The sequence below is a fragment of the Magnolia sinica genome, unplaced genomic scaffold, assembly GCF_029962835.1.
Source record: "Magnolia sinica isolate HGM2019 unplaced genomic scaffold, MsV1 ctg238, whole genome shotgun sequence".
NCBI classification, from domain to species: domain Eukaryota; kingdom Viridiplantae; phylum Streptophyta; class Magnoliopsida; order Magnoliales; family Magnoliaceae; genus Magnolia; species Magnolia sinica.
In genome coordinates, this window is record NW_026682788.1 from 233,447 (window position 1) to 255,971 (window position 22,525).

The 22,525-nt window shown below is 39.8% G+C and overlaps 2 protein-coding genes across 2 annotated transcripts in view; one reads left to right on the forward strand and one right to left on the reverse strand.

Moving 5' to 3' along the window:
* The window catches only part of LOC131236128 (disease resistance RPP13-like protein 4), a 46,521-nt gene extending 40,075 nt beyond the window's left edge, over nucleotides 1-6,446 (reverse strand). The window contains exons 1-2 of the mRNA XM_058233265.1: nucleotides 6,380-6,446; nucleotides 1,605-4,219 (exon numbers count right to left, since the gene is read on the reverse strand). Of these exons, the coding sequence (XP_058089248.1) occupies nucleotides 1,605-4,215 (2,611 nt within the window). The 5' untranslated portion in view covers nucleotides 4,216-4,219; nucleotides 6,380-6,446. The remainder of the gene's footprint in view (nucleotides 1-1,604; nucleotides 4,220-6,379) is intronic.
* The window catches only part of LOC131236130 (serine/threonine-protein phosphatase BSL3-like), a 53,313-nt gene that overhangs the window by 6,013 nt on the left and 24,775 nt on the right, over nucleotides 1-22,525 (forward strand). The gene's annotated exons all lie outside the window — the stretch shown is intronic.

Here is a 22,525-nt window from a genome sequence, read left to right on the forward strand (position 1 = left end):
CGGGCAGCTAAGATTGCCTGAAGGTATTTTAACCAAGAATGTCGCGGGAAAAGCATGTACATACATACCTGCTTCTGCTTCTTCTTCTTCAGCGGCATCTTTAAGAAGCAAGCCTAAAAAGGTAGAAAAAGGGTAGAAAAGGAGGGAAGTGAGGTTAGAAATGTCTTCAAAAGAATTTATAGGTGGTTTTGACACTTGAAATTTGAAGAATCTACATCTATAGTAATTGGATTCTTGAGAATTTCAGTCTGTCAAGTTGTGTTTAACACCTTTAAATTTAAATAATTTCTAAGAAAAAGAAAAGTAGCTTTTAGAAAGAATTGTAAATGGTTTAAAATTAGAAATTGAACTTTGGCCAAATTCCAAATTGTTGAAAGTGAAAATTAGCTCTAGAATTAAATTTTAATTTCGAATGACAATAATTTGAAAAAAAAAAAACTCTTTAAATGTCATCAATGATAATCAAGCACTTAACTTATTTAATTATTTGTCTATTGGATTGGCGGACATTTGTTGGATGATTAAAAATAAAAAATATTCAATAATGTTTTTATTTCTATAAAAAAGTGTCCCCAATTAGAGTTTAGGATTCTTGGACCAATCTAACTTTTAGGCTATGACATAGAGACAGTGATTCCATAAGTTAATTGGTTTAATATGAGTTGATGCCATGTGTGCCATTTCTAAATGTCTGTGTATCAAGTGTCCCACGTGACTAAAGTATTAAATAACCTGACCAGTAGTATATCAGTCATACGTCAGGTCTGTTAAAAGTGATAGTCTGACCACGGAGGTTTGCTAATTTACACGTGTGGGCGTGTATCACAACATGATACATGCATGGCATCTAGATCGCCTCACACAAAAGTCAGGCCAGCTTTCCCAATTGGGATAGGCGAAAATATATAAATACAAATGAATGGTTAGAAAAAAAAAAAAAAAAACCGTCAATTTACTTTGTATTGCGTGGCCCAGCTGAAGAGTGATTTAGTCTGACTTAGAGAAAATCTAAATAACTCTGTGGGGCCCACTGTGGTGTTAGTGTCTTATCCACACCATCCGTCCCATTAATTACCAGTTCATTTTAGGGTATGAGCCTATAACTGAACCCTATCCAAAGTTCAAGCAATCCACACCACAGGAAACAATGGGAATTGAATACCTGCCGTTGAAAATTTTGTGACCTCATTGACAGGTTGGATGAGAAATAAAACATCACTGTGAGCCCTGAGAAGGTTTCAACAGTAGATAAAGAGTCACTACCCCATTGTTTCCTGTGGTGTAGTCTACTTGAACTTTGGATATGCTTCAATTTTGGAATCGTGTACTAAATTGATCTGGAAAAACAGATGAACGGTGTGGATAAAACACAGACATCCACAGTGGCCCCACAGAGTTAACTCGGTAATCTGTACTCTGGACGCAATCCGGTTTTTCGGAGATTGAATGGGTAATTCGCGGCACACGTACGAGAGTAATAAAAAAAAGGTATGACGTGGCAGAGTGCAGTGCTCGCGAATCGCCTCTTCAATGCCTCTAACGCAGGCTTCACGAATGGTTTTGGATATACAAAATTAATAAAGTTTGGGTTACCCTTTAATTACCTGAATCTTCTTCGTCTCTCCTCCATATCTTCCACTTCCAAATATCAACTGTAACATGGATTGGGAATGACTTAAGCTTCGGATACATGCGAACCTTGAGAAGTCTTAAAGACGGCATTGCCCTTCGCATACTCGGCCAGTCCTTATCCAATTCCTCCAAATATTGTAGCAGCAAGACCTCCACTTTCCATACCACACTCTCGCTGTCCCAAAATCTGGGACCCATCTGCCTAATCCATCCCCCATAAATAAAAAGTAACTGAAGATTGGGAAGGGAAGTAGGATTGAGCCAGTCAGGTGTGCTTTCTCCCGGATAGTTCCAAAGATACAACTCTCTCAGGGATTTAAGAGGAGGAGAAAGCTCACCTTCAATCTTCCTTACAACTCCATCTCTTGCAACAGAAATTCCCCCAAAATCTAACCTTAGAATTTGCAGATGCTGGAGCATTGATAACACATTCCATTCCCCTTCTTCTATTTCTTCCACTGACTTTATCTCCATCCAAAGTTCTCTAAGTTTTGTCAAGCTCTTCAACTCCGAAATACCGGATCCATTTTTATTCACAGGACTAAACCATCCTAACCATTCGAGATTTGAAAGCTTTCCAAGCCCTTCCGGCATGCATTCTAAAGAATCACAGCTGATAATTTGGATAGCTGTTAGCTTATCTAATGTTGTGATTGACACAGGAAGCCTTTTCAAATTCGGGCAGTTTGATAAACGTAGAATCCGAAGATTACGAAGATTTCCGATTGAATCGGGCAGTGATATTAAGGCAGAACTCTGTATATTAAGATAAACGAGGTGCTGTAAAGACCCTATCCCACTGAACCAATCGCTGCACACCACATTTTCATCGAGATCACTGTCTGACAGCGAAAGAGATAACACCCTCAACCACCTTACTTTACATAGTTTTGCTTTTACACTTGCAATCGTCTCTTTGCTCTGAATGTCCGTCCCTACCAACGTCCGCAGCCTGGTGGGACTGTTTCTGATGCTCTCTACAGCTGTATTCCCCACAATTCCCAAACGACGAGACTGCTCACTGAATGCGGGACTACCTCCACAGTCCAACCTCACAAAAAAGCTCTCTTCTCTTGCAATTCTTATTACCATATCTCGAACCATATCATGCATTTTGCAACTAACATAGCTTCTCTCGAACTCATCTTTATCAACTCCAAGTATCAAAAATCGATTACATAATTCTGAAAAACATTCTTCTCCTATCTCAACTGCCGTTTTCCCATTTTCTCCCCAAACGAAACCCTCACCAATCCACCAGTTAACCATGTCCTCAACCTCAATTTCAAAATCTTCAGGAAACATGGCAAAGCACAGAAAACAAGGTTTTAAGTGTGTTGGGAGCTCTTCGTAGCTTAACTCCAAACTTGAAATGACCGGCTCATCTTTCCCACTAATTTTCAATTCGTCTTTTAGGTGCTCTGATATTCGCCTCCATTCATGGATAGAATCACCCTTCCCCAACATCATTCCACCCACAATCTTGATTGTTAATGGCAGTCCCCCGCACCTTGCAACAATCTCCTTTCCCCAGCCCTCCAAGTCTGAATTTGTGCACTTACCTCCAGTTTTTGCAAAAGCTACTTTGCTAAACAAGGACCAACTATCTTCATTTGAGAGAGTTTTGGGATAGTGTATGCGTCTACCGGCAGCTCCCATTGATTTAGCAACCTCCTCATTCCTAGTTGTAACAATAACGCAGCTACCATCCACTTGGGGCAAACCAGACTTCAAGCTATCCCACCACATCCCTTCATTTGTTTGCCAAACATCGTCCAAAACTACCAAGTATTTTGCATCTAATTTCCTCTTAAGACTTTCCAATAGCTCCACAATATCATTTCCCCTCAGAGATTCCTCTTCAACATCTAGCTGTTTTAGCATCTTCTTCAGCAATTCATTCAATTTGAAACTTTGAGAAACAGTAACAAAGACCAAGTGATTAAAAGAGTTTTTCACACTCTCACTGTGACGTATCTTTTGAGCGAGTGTGGTTTTACCAATTCCCCCCATTCCAGCTATTCCAATCACCGTTGAGGGTCCATCTGCTTCTAAGATCCACTTTCTAATCTTTGCTGAGTCATCTTCTAATCCTACCATTTCAGCTTCATGCATTAGGATTGGGTACGTCATTCGTATATTCCCACCATCTTCATCTTTGCCAGGTTGGCGAGGAGCTATTTGCAAGTAGGACTTCATATTCTCCTTCACCTTCCTTACCCCTTGATTTATTTTCCTCAGCCGCTTTCCCAACTGATAACGTGATTTCAAATGAGTAGGAAAGCAATAACTTGTAAAATTAGGTGCACACCCTTCTTTTTTTTTCTGGAATAGAAGTCGACAATCTGCTATTACATCTTCAGTGTCGTATACCAACTCTCTTAAGTTGCTCATTACTGTCTTGAGAATCTCATTCCTATCTCTTCTCTTCACCTGATCAGCTTCCTTGAGATAGCTTTGCATGTACTGAAGCTCCTCCTTTGTTTCCTCAAACTGGTCATCAAACTCAAGTAGCTGACGACCTTCGCTCAGGAGTATTGACAGCAAATTATCTAGGAGAACACTGACAACAGCATCTGCCATTTTCCTGTGAAACAGTATTATACCGTTATGAAAATGGAATTCAAAACTAGGGGGAGGGAAAGAGGAAAAACTAAAGACTACGTAGAAAATATTGCAATTAAATTGACTACAAGAAAGTAATTGCATCTCTTTATGAGCCTTGGATCTGCTCATTTTTTTGGCTTATAACTCAAAATGATATGGCCAAATGGATGAACCGTGTGGATAAACCCAGACATCACAGTGGCCCCCAGCCCATGTTGAGCTCGGGACAAGGAGTACCCAATATGCGTCCCATTGGAAATGGTCACAGCAGCATACAAAGGGCATGAGTTTAGTCATGTTTCAGTCAGTCGTGACTATGGGGACCACCTCGATGTATCTGTTGTATATCCATGCCATCCATCTGTTTTAACAGCTTATTTTAGAACACAGTCGCAAAATTGAATCATATTCAAATCTCAGGTAAATTACACTACAGGAAACAATGATCATTGAATGCCTGCCATTAAAAACTTCATAAGATTTACTGTTCCAACATATTGATAAGGTCACACGGACCTGGATGAAGGGAGAAAAACAAGTATTAATTTGATCCAAAACTTTTATAGCCCACACAAAGTTTTTAATGGTACATTACTACAGTTTCTTATGATGGTCTCTAAGGGGCCCACAGAATGGTCTATTACTGCCGTTTCTTATGTACTGAGGGAGTAGATTAATTAGGTGTGGCTCCCGCCTATTCCAAGAAGGCATTGTCCTTATTACCTTGATGTATTTAATTTATATCCATGTTGTCCATTCGTTTTGCTATATCATTTTAGGGCATGAGCACAAAAATGGAGAAGATCCAATTCTTAGAGTGGATCATACTATACGAAATAGTGGTGTTTGAACTCCCTACCACTAAAAGCTTCCTAAGGCCTACTATAATGTGTCCATAATGTTTGTTTGCCATCCAACCTATCAATAAGGTGACACAAGCCAAGATGAAGGGAAAAAAACAAATATGGCTTGATCTAAAACTTTTGTGGCCTATTAATGGTCAATCACCACTATTTCCTATAGTATGGTCCACCTGCGAATTGAATCTTCTTCAGTTTTGGGTCATGTGCTAAAATGATTTGGTAAAATGAATGGACGGTGTGGATATAGAATACATGAATCAAGGTGGGACCAATGGTAAGGGCAGCACGGTTGAGGTTGGGTCGCACTTAATCCGCGAATTGGCTGAGACCCCATGACCAGCGATGTGGGTGGGGGCATTGTATATACATGCCATTCATCTGCCTTTTCCAACTTATTTTAGCATGGTCCAAAAAATAAAGCATATATAAATTTCAGATGGACAACATCACAGGAAACATTAGTTATTGACAATTAAAAATCCTTTGTTGGTGACAAAAGTTTAGATCAAAGTGATATTTGTGATTATTATTAATAATATTATTATTTTCCTTTCTACAGGTTCATGTGACCTTAGCAAATGGTTGGATGGTCAATAAACATTATAGTGGATCGTAGGAAGTTTTTAATGGTGAGCGTTCAATGACCAATATGCCTGATTACTGTTTTTTCTTAAATCTGGGCGGAATTTAGTTTGGTTCCATTTTAGTGTAAAGCAAAATTAAAATCAGGCCCATTTAAAACCACAGTCCAAACTGGGTTGGATCAAATTGATTTTGAGAGGACCTGGACTTGATTAGCAACTTTTAGGCATAGAGTGCACCATGGTCCAAAATTTGAACAATGGCCCACTCAGGTCCAGTGACCCTAGGGTCGATTGGATACATTTACACCCCTACATCTATTTAGGTAATGTAGAAAATATTTTGGGACCGGGCTGAATCAAAATTTTGAACAGGGTCTGCCCAACAGACCTAGCTAGTCAAATTATAGGTCCAAACCAACCCAATTCAGAACCATTGGGCACTTAAATCTAAGGTTATGATAAGTGGGAAGTGAACTAGGTGAAGGTAGTAGAACCACAGATTCTATCACAACACCTTTCATTATTTAAATACCTATGGAGAAATGATAAGGTGGGTTGTATGATGCTAGCCATTCAATCTATGAATTGTAAAATGGACAGTTATTAAATTTTTTTTAAAAAAAGATTCCATCATTCAAAGGGTTAGGATCCCTTCCCTTATGAGTCATGGTAAAGCAGTAGAAAGAAGCATACCGTAATGAATGGAGAGCTTGTAAAAAGAGAAAGAAGGAAGATGGCTTCTGCAATCAATAGGAGAAAGAAGCGCTTAGCTTTGGTCAGACGATCCTAGCCACTCAATTATCAGTCCCTTATAAGTCATGATAAAATGGTAGAAAGAAGTATACCGGAACCAAGGGAGAGCTGCTCAAAAGAGGAAGACGGAAAATGGATTCTGCAATCAGTCGGAGACTTTGAGAAATTGTACGTGGTCAAAGCAGCATATAATGTACTTCTTACTTAAAATAAAATAAAATAAAATAACAATCATATAGACCATTTTTTTAAAATTATAAAAGGAGAAAAACAAAGTATCAAAAAACACTTCTTACTTCTAAAAGAAGAAGAAAGTCATACAGAACACTATTTACTTTTGAAAAAGGAAAAAGAAACAGAAATAGTGGGTGGGACACTGATTGTGTGGTGTGGCAAGTGTGTTGGTCCACCATGGTATATGTGTTATATCCACACTGTTCATCCATATTGTGAGATCATTTTATAGCATGAGTTGAAAAATAAAGCAGATATCAAGTGGACCACACCACAAAAAACGGTGGAGATTAAACACCTACCATTGAAAACAACATGAGGAACATACATGTTTTTGATGAAGCTGATATTTGTGTTTTCCCTTCATCCAGGTATATGTGACCTTATGAACAGATTGGATGGCATAATTTAAACAGTCCATTTAGTGGCTTGTAGAATTTGATGGACAAGATTGTTCATTAAAGATGAGTTGAGTAATAGATGTTTAGGACCACCTGATTGCTCTAGTTTTTGTAGAGTGATGAAAGAAAGTTTAACCTAAATCTAATGCAACTAATGACTTTAGGCATGTTGGGCGATATAAATATCAAACGACATCAGCTAAATATGCAAGAATCACATAAATCAAACGATTGAAGATCAATAGCAACCAAGATGCGTATGGTCGAGAAAATAGGTCCTTTGACACATAATAAAAGAAGCTTTTTTTTTTTTTTCCACAAAAACTGATCTTCTATTTCATATATAAGAGCCGTTGTACAGACCAATACACATTTGGACTGACCCCTTTTTGTAAAAAGGAGGGGGCCAGTCTATCATATAATAAAAGAAGCTGCTTAGATTATTTATACTTAAAAAAATAAAAAATAAAAATCGTACATAGTATGTTTACGGCATTTAACCAGTTCATCAGATTTTCCCCACCATTAAAATGGGAAAGCCCTAAAATCATCCTTACCCATGAGAATTTGGAGATTTATAGGTGGTTGTTAGTTGTTTTCTTTGGCGTAGTATGTGGACGACCTGATGAATAGAATGGCTGATTTTAGAGGCATCTCATTTTCACAGTGTGATAACACTTTGTGCTGGTTGCATTTTTTTTAAATACAGCAAGCACGCACCCACAAGCAGCTAGTTGTACAGGTTTGGGACACGGATTGCCTACCGAGTAACTCAGCTAGCCTACTGAGAAACTTTGAAGGCCCACCGTGATGTCTGTGTTATCCATGCTGTAAATCTGCTTACCAGCTCAAGTGACCCACACCATAGGAAACAAGGATAATGACATCAACCGTTGAAACATTCATAGGGCCCACAGTTATACGGATGGGATATATACCAGCTTGAACGCTTAGCAGAAGCTAGAGTAGCAATAGAAGAAAAAAGATTAAAAATAAATAAATAAATAAAATCCAAATTCATAAGGGATGAAGGGAATAAAAAAAAAAAAAATCCAATTTCTTAAGGTCTCGTAGACATGGATGAAGCAAAAAACACACATATAAGCTTGAAAGGTCTTCTGCCCGAGATGTTTTCAACCGTGGGTGTTCAATTCCCACCATTTCTTATAGTATGGTCCACTTGAGCTTGGGATATGCTTCAATTTTGAGTTGATGCCTTAAAACGGAAGCGGATTGGTTGGTGTACAACACACCATGCACCCACTGGCTAGTGGGTTGATGTCACCAAGTTCTGTAGGCCCCATCATGAGGTATGTGTTATATCCAAACCATCCATCCAGTTGGTGAGATCATATAAGACTTGAGCCAAAAAATAAGACAGATCTAAAGATTAGGTGATCCACACTGCAAAAAGTAGTGGGGTATTCAACGTCTACCATTGAAATCCTTTTAGGAGTCACAAAAGTTTTGGATCAATATGATATTCGTTTTTACTCTTCATCCAGGTTTGTGTAACCTTATGAACAGATTGGATGGAAAATAAACGTTATTATGGGCCCTATGAATGTTTTGACAGAGGGAATCATTGTCACCATTGCTATTCGTAGTGTGGTCCACTTAAGCTTTGGATATGACTCATTTTTGGGCTCATATACTAAAATGATCTCGCCAAATTGATAAATGGTGTGGATATAATAAATACATCATTGTGGGGCCCATGTAACTTTGACCTCCTTACCCTTGGTACAACTCAGAGTTCAATAAGCTTGAGCATTTGTCTTCCCACGCCAATTAGCTTCCCAAAATTTGAGCGGGTAAAATGGATGTGGATTCAGTACTACCCCACTAGTCCTTAGCTAGGACCGGCCTCTCTGAGGGGCCACCCTAATGTATGGGTTTTACCCACCCTTGAAATCATCCTAGGGCCATCATGATGGTTATTTTTCATCCAACCTGTTCATAAGGTCTCATAGACCAGGATGAAGGGAAAACCCAAATATCAACTTGATCCAAAACTTAAATGGCCCTCAAAATGTTTCCAACAATAGGCGTTCGATTTCTGCTGTGGTCCACTTAAGCCTTAGATCTAAATCATTAGTAACCAGAGGATTGAGTACTACCGTTGTCCCTAACTAGGAATGAACATCTACATTGTCCATTCATTTTGACATATCATTTTAGAATCCCTGCTTTCCTCAATCACTCACGATTGGTTCATCGTCATCATTGATATTGTCGGCATTGCTACGTTAAATGCAGTGTGTAATGATGTGGTCCAATTAGATTGCAATAAGTAGGATTTTCCTGCTTATGACAGGTGAAGGATCCGGATTCATCATTTTAGGATTTAGTTCCAAAACTGAGGCACATTTAAGTCTTAACGGGACCATTCCACATGAATGCGTGACAATAATAACATCCACCATTAAAGCTTTCTCAAGGCCCGTAGTGATGGGCAATTTCCATCAAACCTGATTACAAGGCCAAGTAGACCTGGATGAAGGGAAAACACAAATATCAGCTTGACCCAAAACTTGTAATGCACTTAAGAAGTTTTCAATGGTAATGGTTTAATCCCCATTGTGTGGTTCACTTGAGCATTGGAATTACCTCATTTTTAGACTTTTTACTGTAAAATAATGTGGCAAAATGGATAACGATACGGATAAAACCCATACCTCCGAATAGCCCTTTAAAGCCCTTGCCTGCTCCTATATTGGAACAGGCAACCGTTGTACCCAACCACGTCCAAAACGGTTGAATGACAAGATGGCAGATATAAGCAGACGCTCTGGGTCCCATAATGATGTATGTGTTTTATGCAAGATGTCCATGCATTTTTCTAGCTCATTTTAGTACATCGCCCAAAAGTGAGGCATATCCAAATCTCAACTTTATTAGAAATCGGTAGTAATTGAATGCCTACTTTTGAGAGCCATAAAAGTTTTGTATCAAGCTGATATAGGATGGCAAATAAACATTATGGTGGACCTAGGAAGCTTTTAATGGTGGGTAATTAATCACTACTATTCTCAAGAAGTGTGGTCCACCTGAGATTTGGGTCTGCCTTATTGTTGGGCTCATGTGGTGAGCTGGAAAAATAGATGGACAGGTGAATTAAAAACATACATCATGGTGGAGCCCTACGAAGGTTTGAATGGTGGGCTTCATTGTCACCGCTGCTTCCTATGGTGTGGTCCACCTTCTACTCATTTTTTGGCTTATACCTCAAAATGATATGGCCAAATGGATGAACTGTGTGGATAAACCCATACATCGTAGTGGGTCCCTCGAGCCCCAGCATGTGCCAAGCTTGGGACAGGCATGGATAACACCCAATCCACATCGATTGAATGGTCACAACAAGATATAAAGGGCACGGATTTTGACGTAGGGAAGAACGTGATGAGGTCAATCACCGTCTTCCTTAGGGATAACTACTCCAAATCCACAGAGCTTCTCTAGACTCCTCACGGAGATTCCTTGAATCCTCGAGGGAAGAAAATAGAAATAATTTCTAATAATTCAAAATAAATTGATTGCAAATTACAATCCTTTAAATAGTGAACTCAAACCTAGGAGGAAGTTTTAGAATCAAACTCGAACTCAAGCTCCTTGAAAATGTGATTTACTATAAACTGTAAACTTACTATTTATAGACAATCATGATTCCTACTAGACTTCAAGTTTTCAGCCAAAAATAGTAAGTATTCAATTTTGTCTAACCATGTTATTCTCTTAATTTTTCTAAGCCCTTTTCATGTTGGGCACTACTCCTAAAATTCAAAGGATCAAAAGTCATGATCGAATTAAAACTTAATATTTATAGTAAAAACGAGAATAAAAAGGACTTTTGAGCGTTGATCTGATGGAACCTCTCAAATCTAAAGTAGCTTCTCCATATGTTAGGGTTTTGTCGCCTCCCAAAGCGGTAAAGGAGCACGTTGTGAAGAGGTCTAGGCTCACGCAAATAAGTCTATACAATGCAACACTGCTTTTATATATATATATATATATATATATATATATATATATATATATAGAGAGAGAGAGAGAGAGAGAGAGAGAGAGAGAGAGAGAGAGAGAGAGAGAGAGAGAGAGGCATGCTCACCTACACGTGCGCACCTTTGCACACGTGTCATGGGTGTCGAATCCGAATGCTCCATAAGATGCGGAATCCCATTAAACCATAGGGGGTGAATTTTCACCCTGATCTAAGATTTTGGTGGGCCATAGCAAAGAGAAATTCAAATCAAGGGAAGAAACTGTTTACATTTTTCATGGCCCACCGAAGTTTTGGATCAAAGTAAAAATTCATACCAGGGGATTTTATGAGGTTCTGCTTCATGTGAACTGTTCAGATTTTCGAGACTCATCAGATATGATGAGTTCTCAAAAAAGATCGTATGTATTACGTACGAATAGGTTCGCAAGTGAGCGTTTCTGTGTGTGTGTGTGTGTGTGTGTGTGTGTGTGTATCTTAGATTAGTTTTAGTCTCTCTACTTCTGTGCAAACGTCGCATAATGTTTGAAGTTTATGTTAGCTTAAATTTCTATTGGCTAGTGTAATTGCTATAGCATGCTTAGTATAGTATAAATATTCGTGACCTTACTTTATCAAATACCAATTAATCAAGTCCATACTTAAAATATCAAACGCTTTATCACATCCTACTAACCATTTGCCTGGATTGTTTATCCACACGGCTGGTTCTCATTTTATTTATCTTCTCTAGTTTATTTATTTCTCAATCAATTATTCATAAATAAAATTGGCATTGTTTTTAGCATTTTTTTATTTCAAAACTATTAATCTTATTTTCATTGAGAAATATATCAGCACCAATTACTGGTGAAAGAACAAGTTCTTTAAACACAAGGCAAAATGAATCCATTCAAAATGACTAACCCCCTACCATTCTACAAATCGCCTAATCAGTATTACTATTAGTGGTTGAGCGGGTAACTAGATCCTTAAATTCATTGATTGTAAGCCGACACATTTCATTGGTCATGAGCGAATGGGCCTAGGTTGATGTATGTGTTGCATGGATGTAGATTGCACACTCAGTAATCCAATATGCTCTACAAGATCCATTGTGATGTATGTGTCTTATCATGTTGTTTAATAATTTTATGAGCTCATTTTAAAGCATAAGCCCAAAATTGAAGCATATCCAAAGATAGAGTGGACCGCATCATAGGAAACATTGGGGATAATAAAAAACAAAAGAAAAACACAATAAAAATCATATAGGTATTGCTCTCGATTCAATCAAATTAGGCCATATGTGCAAGCGAGGGCCTAGATTAGTTCTTCCTGTGTGATCTGATGTAGAACTGGTTGTGAACACTTTCATGTCCAAGATGGACTAGAGAAGGCCCAATCGGAGGTGGAAATCATCACGACCATTAGAACCTTAAAACATGCATATCTCGTAAATCAAAATGAGTTACTCCACGTACCATATATGATTTTGGGGTAGGATGAGCTACTTTACCCAACCAACCCTGTTATGCCGGGTTGCCCATGCCAAAATTTTGAGATTCCATTAGATCGACGGTTGAAAATCAATTTTATTTTCGATTTTACTATTTATAATAAGTATTGGTTTGATTGTAACTCTTCATCCGTTTGGGCTTTAGGAGTTGTTTCCAACATGAAAAGTGTTTAGAAAAATTAGGAGAATAACGTAGTTAAGCTAGATAGGATACTTACTGTAAACAGTAAATTTGCTATTTATAAAAAGTTACGAATTTTAGGGAGTACTTAGGCCGTGTTTGTTAACACTGAATTTATGCACTTAATGCGAAATTAGAAAAATTTTCCGTGTTTAGTGGTGTTTGTTAATGCGTTGTTAACGCGGAAGACAGAAAGCGCTAAGTGGTTAGGAGTCTGGCTTAATGGTGAACGCGGAATGCACTCCGTGATTTTTCATTAAACAAAAATCTTTGCTTCCAAAAGTACCCCTTTTCAAGTTAATATGGTAATTTTTTCTTTTAAATTGTTTGCGTAATACAAAATCAACCTTTAACCTGTGAAACTTCTTTATGCTTATGTGTTTGATCCACACCGTCCATCAACTTTTTCAGATAATTTAAGGTATGGTCCAATAAAAGTAGCAGGTCCAATGATTAGCCATAACAGTGGGGTGGGGATTGAACGTCCACCGTTAAAAACTTCTTGAGACCTAGAAGTTTCAGATCAAGTGATATTTGTGTTTTCACTTCATTCACGTCTACATGACCTAATGAATAGGTTGGATGGTAAAAAAAAACATCACAGTGGCAGAAAGGTTTCGACGATGGATGTCATTATCACTGTAGCATCCTTTGGTGTGGCTCACTCAAGTCGTGGACCTGCTTCATCTTTCATATCATATATTAAAATAATATAAGAAAAACAATAAATGGGTAGGATGTGTTCCACGTTCAAGCCGATCCGGGAGCCTGCGACGGATTGGGGTTTAGGAAGCGGATTCTTGGTGTATTGAAGTCGCAAGTTGTGGGTCCCATCATGACTTATTTTTATATCCAAACCATCCATCCATTTTTGGAGCTCGTCATAAGGCTTGAGCGAAAAATAAGTCAAATTTAAAGAAAAGCTGGAGCAGCACTGCAAAAAGTAGAGGGGGATTGAATGTCTACCATTGAAACCCTTTTGGGGTCATAGAAGTTTCAAATCAATATGAAATTTGTTTTTCTCTTCATACGAGATATTTTTGACCTTATGAATAGTTTAGATGGAAAATAAATGTTACGTGGGCCCTATGAATTTTTAAGGGTGAAAATCATTATCCTGCTGCTATTTTTGGTGTGGTTCATCTGAGCTTTGGATCTACCTCATTTTTGTGTTCATGTCTTAAAATAATATGAGAAAAGGAATTGACGGTTTGGATGTATAGATACATCACGGTAGGCTTGCCCACAGAATTGCCTGTTCGGAGCTGGGGACTGCCGGGGTAGTACGCAATCCGAGTCCTCGTATAACTCGGCGCTCATCTCGGACACAAGACGGAACGGATGGAAAGCGGATTGCTACTCCCCCCACCGTGGTCGATGCTCTATTAGCCCATCCATGATGTATGTGTTTCATCCATTCCGTTCATCCATTTTTACAGATCATTCAATGCTTCATCCAAAAAATTAGGGGATATAAATCTCAAGTGGACCACACCATAGGAAAACAATAATGATTGGATATGTATAATTAAAATCTTCCTAAGGCCCACTTTCCTGTTTATTTGACATCCAATCTGTTTATTGGGTCATACAGGCCCAGATTAAGGAAAAAAATAAAGATCATCTTGATCTAAAACTTTTATGCCCCCGAAAGGTTTTTAATGGTTGATGCTCATTCAACGCTGTTTCCTGTAATGTGATCCACTTGAGATTTCCATATACCTAATTTTTTATCCCCTTATATAAAATGATCTGAAAAAATAGATGGACAGCATGGATGAAACACATACATCATAGTGGGGCCCACGGAGCACCGACCACCAGCCATTTCCAATGATACCTCCGGACGCGGATTTCCTACGAAAGCCTTGGGCAGGAAGTTCCTGCGCTGGGAACGCAGTTGGGGCCCACTGGGATGTTTGTGAGAAATCCTCACCGTCCATCTGTTTTGTGAGTTCATTTTAGGACATTAGGCCAAAAATCAACCTATATAATGCTCAAGTGGGCAGAAAATGTGATAATTGAACGTCTACAGTTGAAATATTCGTGGGGCCACAGAAGTTTTGAATCATACTAATATTTTTGTTAACACCGTGGAAGGACATTTCTTAGGTGGTTTGTTCGAAATAGGTGGGGTCCACCCTTGGTACTTTTCGGAGGATCCACTCCTATCATCATGTTGATCGTATCATATAAATCCACATGCTCAGATATGGGGCTGATTTGAGTTTTCAGTGGGCCACACGCTTAGCAGATGCACGGACAATACTCACCATTATAACCAAAATCCACACACCACGTACGCGTGGTGCCAGGCATGCATATCTATTTACAAATTTGCCATTTAATTCCCAACCAACTTCTAATGTTTGTTTTGTCGGAATGCACCGTCCAAGTACTTTGAACGTGGGTAGGGATTCCTCGTTTTTCGTGCTCTTCCCATGGGTCAAGTTTGGACTCCGATCTCCCAAGAATAACCAAGATGCTCATTTAGTGGTTGATACACTCAAAAATAATTTCTTTATAATGTAAAGCATTTCCAAACAGGAGATAGATAGGGGCAAATGTGTCAAATTAACATATTTCAGACATTTCAGATGTTTGTTAACGACCTTACTTTATCAAATACCAATTAATCAAGTCCATACTTAAAATATCAAACGCTTTAGACTTCAGATTTAACAAACGGGGCCTAAGTTGCAGTTTAATTCCGAAACTTATTTCAAGCCTTGGTATCCATATTTAAAGGGGTGTGGACTCATTTATTTCATTCATCAATCAACATGAAAAGTGGTTCACCTGAGATTTGGATCTGAAATTTTTTTAGGTTATATTCTAAAATAATATGGAAAAATAGATGAATGATATAGATAAAACACATACATTATAGTTGAGCGTACAGAAAACACTAATAGCAGCATCAATCAGACATAAGATCGAACTTTTTACAACAAGAAAACGAGGTGATGTCCACCATAATGGTTATGAGAAATCCACCCCATCCATCCATTTTTCCGGATGATGTTAGGGTATTGGCTAAAAAATGAGGCAAATCCAAAATCAAGTGGGCCGCATGCATGACAGGAAACAATGAGGGTTAAATGTATTTGTGGGACCACTAACTTTGAATCTGGTTCATGTTTTTGCATTTTTAGTTCATCCAAGTAGGAATAATGTCACTCTACTTTGATCCATCTTAGGGCTAACCTCGACCAAAGTTAATGTGCTATGTGTTATTAACAGATATATTAAATCTAGAAAAGTTCGACTAGCCCTGAGAAAGTTCAGCTCGAAGTCCAGCAACATTGTATTTGTAATTCCCGAGGTCTTTAACCAAGCGAAGGACATGCTCCACCGGTCAAAGGTACTCTTTGACCAGTAGAAGGTTACGCAGATTGTGCACGGATTGTACGCGGCTGGATAAATTTGAGGCAGCTTTCAGGGAGGTGCGTAAGTGGGGTTTTCTAAACTATAAATAGGAGTCCGGCCCTAGGGCCATTCTAAGGAATTCTAAGGCTTTCTAAAGGTATTACATGGGTTTCTAAAAGGGTTCTAGGGTTTTCAAAGGGTATAGCAAGGGTGAGATTCGAGGTTGTTCGAATTGGGCAAGTCCTCTCTCTTTGTAATTTATGCTTTCATAGTGGATTTTTGTCACTTTATCTCATGGTTTTTTTTCCGTAAGAGTTTTTCAAGTTAAATCTTTGTGTTCTTTTGTGTTTGCTTGATGCTCTTGAATTGCTATCTTAGATCTATCTCTGTGTGATTCCGCAACACAATCCCCAACAAGTGATATCAGAGATATTGTTGGGGCACGATCTGGATCTGCAGGATTAACATCCATGGGAAGCATTAGGTGTGATATTGAGAAGTACTCAGGAAAAAAATAACTTTGAGTTATAGAAGATCAAGATGATCAGTTCCTTAACCAAGCAAGGTGAAGATGGTGCTCTTGAGGAGCGAAAGTCTAGTATGACTGATGATGATTGGAATACCCTTGATAAAAAGGCCTTATCCTCAATCCGTTTATGTCTCACGGATAAGGTTCTATACAATCTTTTGAGGGAGAAAACTGCAGCTAGTTTATGAGCTAAGTTAGAGGATATATAAAATTCTCTGAAAATTGCCTACACTTAAATCTACAATAGTATAACTTCAAGATAATAGAGGGTGGAGATCTGGAGGTCCACATCAGCAACTTTAATAAACTAATTTGTAAATTACTGGATATGGAGGAAGTGATTAAAGATGAGGAACAAGTATGTAAGTTGTTGAATTCTCTTTCAGCATCGTATGATTCATTCAAGGACACAATGTGCACCGCAAATAAAACCTTGAGTGTTGACACCATTATCTCAACCCTTCAAGGGAAGGCCATGAGAAAGCTAAACGGTGACATGAGGACATCTTCCGATGCACTGTTTACAAGGGGAAGAAATATTGAGCAAGGTACAGGATCTTCAAGATCTAGCAAAAGAAAACTAAAGTGTTGGAACTGTGGGATGACTGGAGACATGAAGAAGGATTGTATTAATCCTAAATCGAAGAGAGGAGACTATGTGGCTTCTTCCAGGGAGGCCAATGTTGTCACATCTGATGAAGAGACAAGCATAGATGATGTGTTATCTACGTCTATAATCAGACATTTGTTCGATGATCGTAGAGACGAGTAGATCCTTGACACAAGGGCGTCATATCACATAACTCCTCATCAGAGTTGGTTCACTAGTTACAGAAAGTGCAATGGTGGACAGGTGTTTACGGGCAATGACATTGCCTGTAATGTTGTGGCTCTTGGTACGGTGCACATCAAGATGTTTATGGGGTGGAGCGTACCTTGATTAATGTAAGGCACGTTCTTGATTTAAAGAAGAATCTGATTTCTCTTGGTGTACTTGAGGTAATGGGTTACAAGTTTACCAGATTTGATGGTGTCTTTAAAGTATCTAAGGGGGCACTGGTAATCATGAAAGCCCAACGACTTGGTAATCTTTACAGGTTGATCGGGAGCACTTCAACAAGTGGAACTGCAATGGATGTAGTGGATTCCACCTCTGCACGTATGTGGCATGTTGGGCATGGCCATTTGAGCGGACAGGGCATGAAGGCTGAGATGCACAAACAAAGATGTAGAGCAGGTGGAGCAGCCACCTATGAGAAGAATCACACTACATAATCGTAGGTAACCAGCGAGATACATGAATAACTCCAATATCGCATATGCTCTCGTTACAGACGAGTAAGATCCATCTACTATTCAAATGGCTCTAGGTGAGCCTAGTGCTGAGAAGTGGAAGGTGATTATGGATGATGTGATGGACTTGTTGTATCAGATCGACACATGAGAGCAGGTGGAGCTTCCGGTGGGTTGGAAAGCAATTAGATGCAAGTAAATCTTCAAAAAGATACAACATAGATACAGAGCGAGGTTGGTAGCGAATGGTCATGCGCAGAGTGAATGAATTGACTTCTCAGATATATTCGCACCGGCGGTATAACAGGTATCTATTAGATTTGCATTGGCACTAGTTGCCCAATGCAATCTCGAGCTGGAATGGATGGATGTGGAGACTGTATTTCTACACGAGAAATTAGAAGTGTTGTTATTCATGAAGTAACCAGAGCGGTTCAAAGTTAAAAGAGCAGAGAACAAGGTTTGTAGGAGATCGTTGTACGACCTGTCGTCTAGGTAGTGGTATAAAAATTTGATTCCTTCATGGTAAGGCATAAATTTTCTAGGAGTGAATATGATCATTATGTCTATTACAAGACACTGAGTGATGACACATTTATCATCTTGAAATTATATGTTGATGACATGTAGATTGTCAATCATAACATGTCTAAAATCAATGTACTGTAGACTCGGTTAACAGGGATATTCGAGATGAAGGATCTGAGGGCTACAAAGATGGTTCTCGGCATTAATATTCATAGAAACTAGAAGAGGAGCAGGCTTTGGTTATCACAAGTAGAATACCTTGAGTAGGTATTGATCAGGTATGTGATAGACCAAGCAAAGCCGGTGAGCATTCCCTACACGACTCACTTCAAGCTTTCCTCAAAACAATATCCCAAAACAGATGATGAAAAACATGATATATCTTATGAGCCTTATTCGAATGTGGTTGACAGTGCATGCCATGGTCTATATTATACTGGTTATTTCACAGGCAATTGGTGTTATGAACAAATACCCCGGCAAACAACATTGGGAGGTGGTGAGATGGTTACTTCAATACATTCAAGGTACAGAAGACTACGTCTTAACTTTTAATAAGACAGGAGCAAAGTTGGTAGGGTATGTGGATTCAGATTACGCAGGCAGTGTGGATTTTAAAAAGTCGACTTCAGATTACTCGTTTGTACTAGCGGGATGAGAAATTAGTTGGATGTCGAAGCTTCAGTATATGGTGGCTCTTTCCACGACCGAAGCTGAATATATGGCAGTGGAGGAAGCATTTAAGGAAGGTGTTTGGTTCAGAGGTACGATAAATTAGTTGGGGCTTCAGAAGGAAGCCGTGCCGGTTAATTGTAACAGCGAGAGTGCTATCAATTTGGCTAAAAATTTTATTTATCACTCACGTATTAAACACATTGATGGTCGTCACCACTTTATTCGACAAGTGCTTGAAGAACGAGGTATAACACTGAAAAAGATTCACACTAGTGTGAATCCAATAGACATGCTCACCAAGGTCATTCATACAGAAAAGTTCAAGTTCTATGCAACTTTTTTGGGCTTGGCGAAGGCGAAAAAGAAGAATGAAGTGTACATGAGAAGTTATGATGTGATGCAAAGATAAGAGAAGAGGTCAAGAAGATACATGGTTAAAGATTGAAGACATGGTGGAGATTATTGTTAACAGATGTCTTAAATTTGAAAAAGTTTGACTAACTATGAGAAAGTTCAGCTCGAAGTCCAGCAACCATGTATTTGGAATACCCAAGGTCTTCGACCAGTCGAAGCCCTACTTCAACTAGTCGAAGGTTACGTACATTGTGCGTGGACTGCGTAAATTTGATGCGGTTTTCAGGGATGTGCATAAGTGGGATTTCCTAAACTATAAATAGGAGTCCCTAGTGCTATTATAAGGAATTCTAAGGTTAAGGTTTTCAAAGGGCGTAGCAAGGGCAAGATTCGAGGTTGTTCGAGTCGGGTAAGTCCTCTCTCTTTCTAATTTATGATTTCATAGTGGATTCATGTCGCTTTGTGCCGTGGTTTCTTCTTGTAAGGATTTTCCACATTAAATCTTTGTGTTCTCTTGTGTTTACTTGGTGCTCTTCGATTGCTATCCTAGATCCTTCTCTGTGTGATTCCGCAACACAATCCCCAACACTATGTGCCTTGGAACTCACAATTGTAAATGGTTTCAGCTACCATACTATTGCTAGATCCCTTTTAGATTGTTCCCTCCCTTGCAAAGATTCAATCCTCGTCTTAGATTATATGATCAGCTCTTACTCAAATCCTTCACAAATTCAGAATTGCCAGTGGAAACCATCGATCAGGTCACTAATTGTGGAGAGAGATCATGGAACACATGTAATTGGGTGATCAAAAGATGAACTTGTTTCCATTCGCATGAACGGTGTGGATGACATATAAAACATCATAATGAACCCAGGAAGGTTTCAACGTTAGGCATCTCCCTGGTCACTTTTTCCTATCTTGCATCTGACTCGTTTGTGGCGTACATCCTAACGTCATCTGAAAATATGGATGGATGGGGTGGATTTCTCATAAGCATCACTGGCAGGCCTCACCTAGCTTCCTGTGCAACAGGCTGTGTAGGTAGCGGATTAAGTACGACTGTAAGCCCCGTATCCTAGACCGTACCGTTCCATAGGCTTCCGCGGTCTTTCCGGTCGAATTCCGGCAACCTTCGACCCTTAACCGGTATTTGCGCGCGACCTAGATTCTCATGCCGTCAACCCGAGTCGACTCAACCCAGGACTTATACCTTAGCGACCGCGTCGTCGCCGCGGTTCCGATGTCGTGACTTGCGCGCCGAGGTGATACCGTGGTTGGGAGATGTGGGCCAGCGTTCGGTGCGAGAAAAACGCCGCGCGTGCGAATCCCGAGAGAATCTCTACAAGGTGTCACATCAATCAATCAATCCCATCAATCCCATCATGTCAAGTACACATCACCTTTCACCCTTTCCCAAGCAAACCCCCAAAGTCAAAAGTTCTTACACAAACCCATACCTCTCTTACAACTTTTGCCAAAAAAGTCAAAAAAGCTTCTTACACCCATCCCTCTCTCCCATCTATCACTCCATCACCCATCACTCTCTCTCTCTCTCTCCCTTACAAGTCTCTCTCAATTTCAAACTCTCCCATAAGCAAATCCATACGTATGAACCTCTCCAAGCCCTCCCATGGTGAGAAAAATGCTCATGTGTGGCCAACCTTTCCATCCTTAGATCTCTCATCTCAACCATCCATTCCTCATCTTCCTCCATCAAAGAGAAGCACAAGAAGCTAAGGAAGCCAAGGGAGCAAGAAGATCAAGTGGTGGGTGTTTTGATAGGGTAAATTTTGATGCTTTTAAGATGGGCCAAGTGAGGCCAACCGATCAATGGTTTGGATCTCACTTTGGACCCTAAGATGTGGCCGATGGCCCACTTGGATCATCATGATCATTCCATGATGGGGCCATTCTCCATGGACCCCATCATGATGTTTATTTCTTTGCATGCTTAGGGTCATCTAGACCGTCTATTTTAGTGGAGAAGGGATCTCCACCGTTGGATTTAATTTTAATGGGCCCACATGTAATGGGACCCACTTGATGTATGATTTAGTGCAAGGGAGGGCCCATAGTGCCGGGGTCCCTCCATCACGCAGGTCTCACTCTCTATCTCTCTCCCTCTTATTTTATTTATTTTATTTTTTTTTGTAATAATGAGGTTGTGTGGCCCACTTGAATGGACCCCACCACAAGGAATGTATTCCATCCAAATCACCTACAAGTGGGGCCACTTTGCATGTATTGAACCACACCATCCATCAGTGGTGGCCCACATGAGGAGGCCCACCTTGCTCGGCAGACAGGACGCTGGACGTTTTTTTTTTGAAAACACAAATGGCTTGGTTCCAAGCCAATGAGGGTGGTCCACTTGTGTAGGCTCCATCTTGATGCATGTCTTCAATCCACGCCACCCATTCCGTTCCCAACCTTCTTTTAGGCGTCGAACCAAAAGATGGTGTCAACCCGAGGTCTTAGCGGGCCATACCATACCAAATGGCAGTTTTCACCATTGAAATCTCCCCTGATTTCCTATACCCCAAAATATGTCCGATATTGGACTTGTTTTGCTCGTGCTGAGCCATGGAATGCCATTGTACGGTGTGGATTGTCAAAATATGGACCCCACCTGCAAAATCCTCAGAAAAACAAAAATAAAAAAATATATATATAAATCGTAACACAGCAGCAACAGAGAGGGCAGCAGGCGCTGCCTGCGCGCCAGCGCCCAGCGGACGGACGCCGGACGTACAGCCAAGCACGGCTGTAGCCGTGGGCCCCACCTTGATGCTTATCTGTCATCTGACCCGTCCATCGGGTGGGCCACCCCCTAACGTGGGCCCACTCCAAAAATCATCTTGATCCAAGACTCAGGTGGCCCACATCATTGGAAACAGTGGAATTGGACCTTTACTTTTGAAACCCTTTTTGGGCCCACAGAAGTTTTGGATCAGGATGGAATTTGTGTTCACCCTTCATCTAGGCCTACGTGGCCTTATCAAGGGGTTGGATGGAATA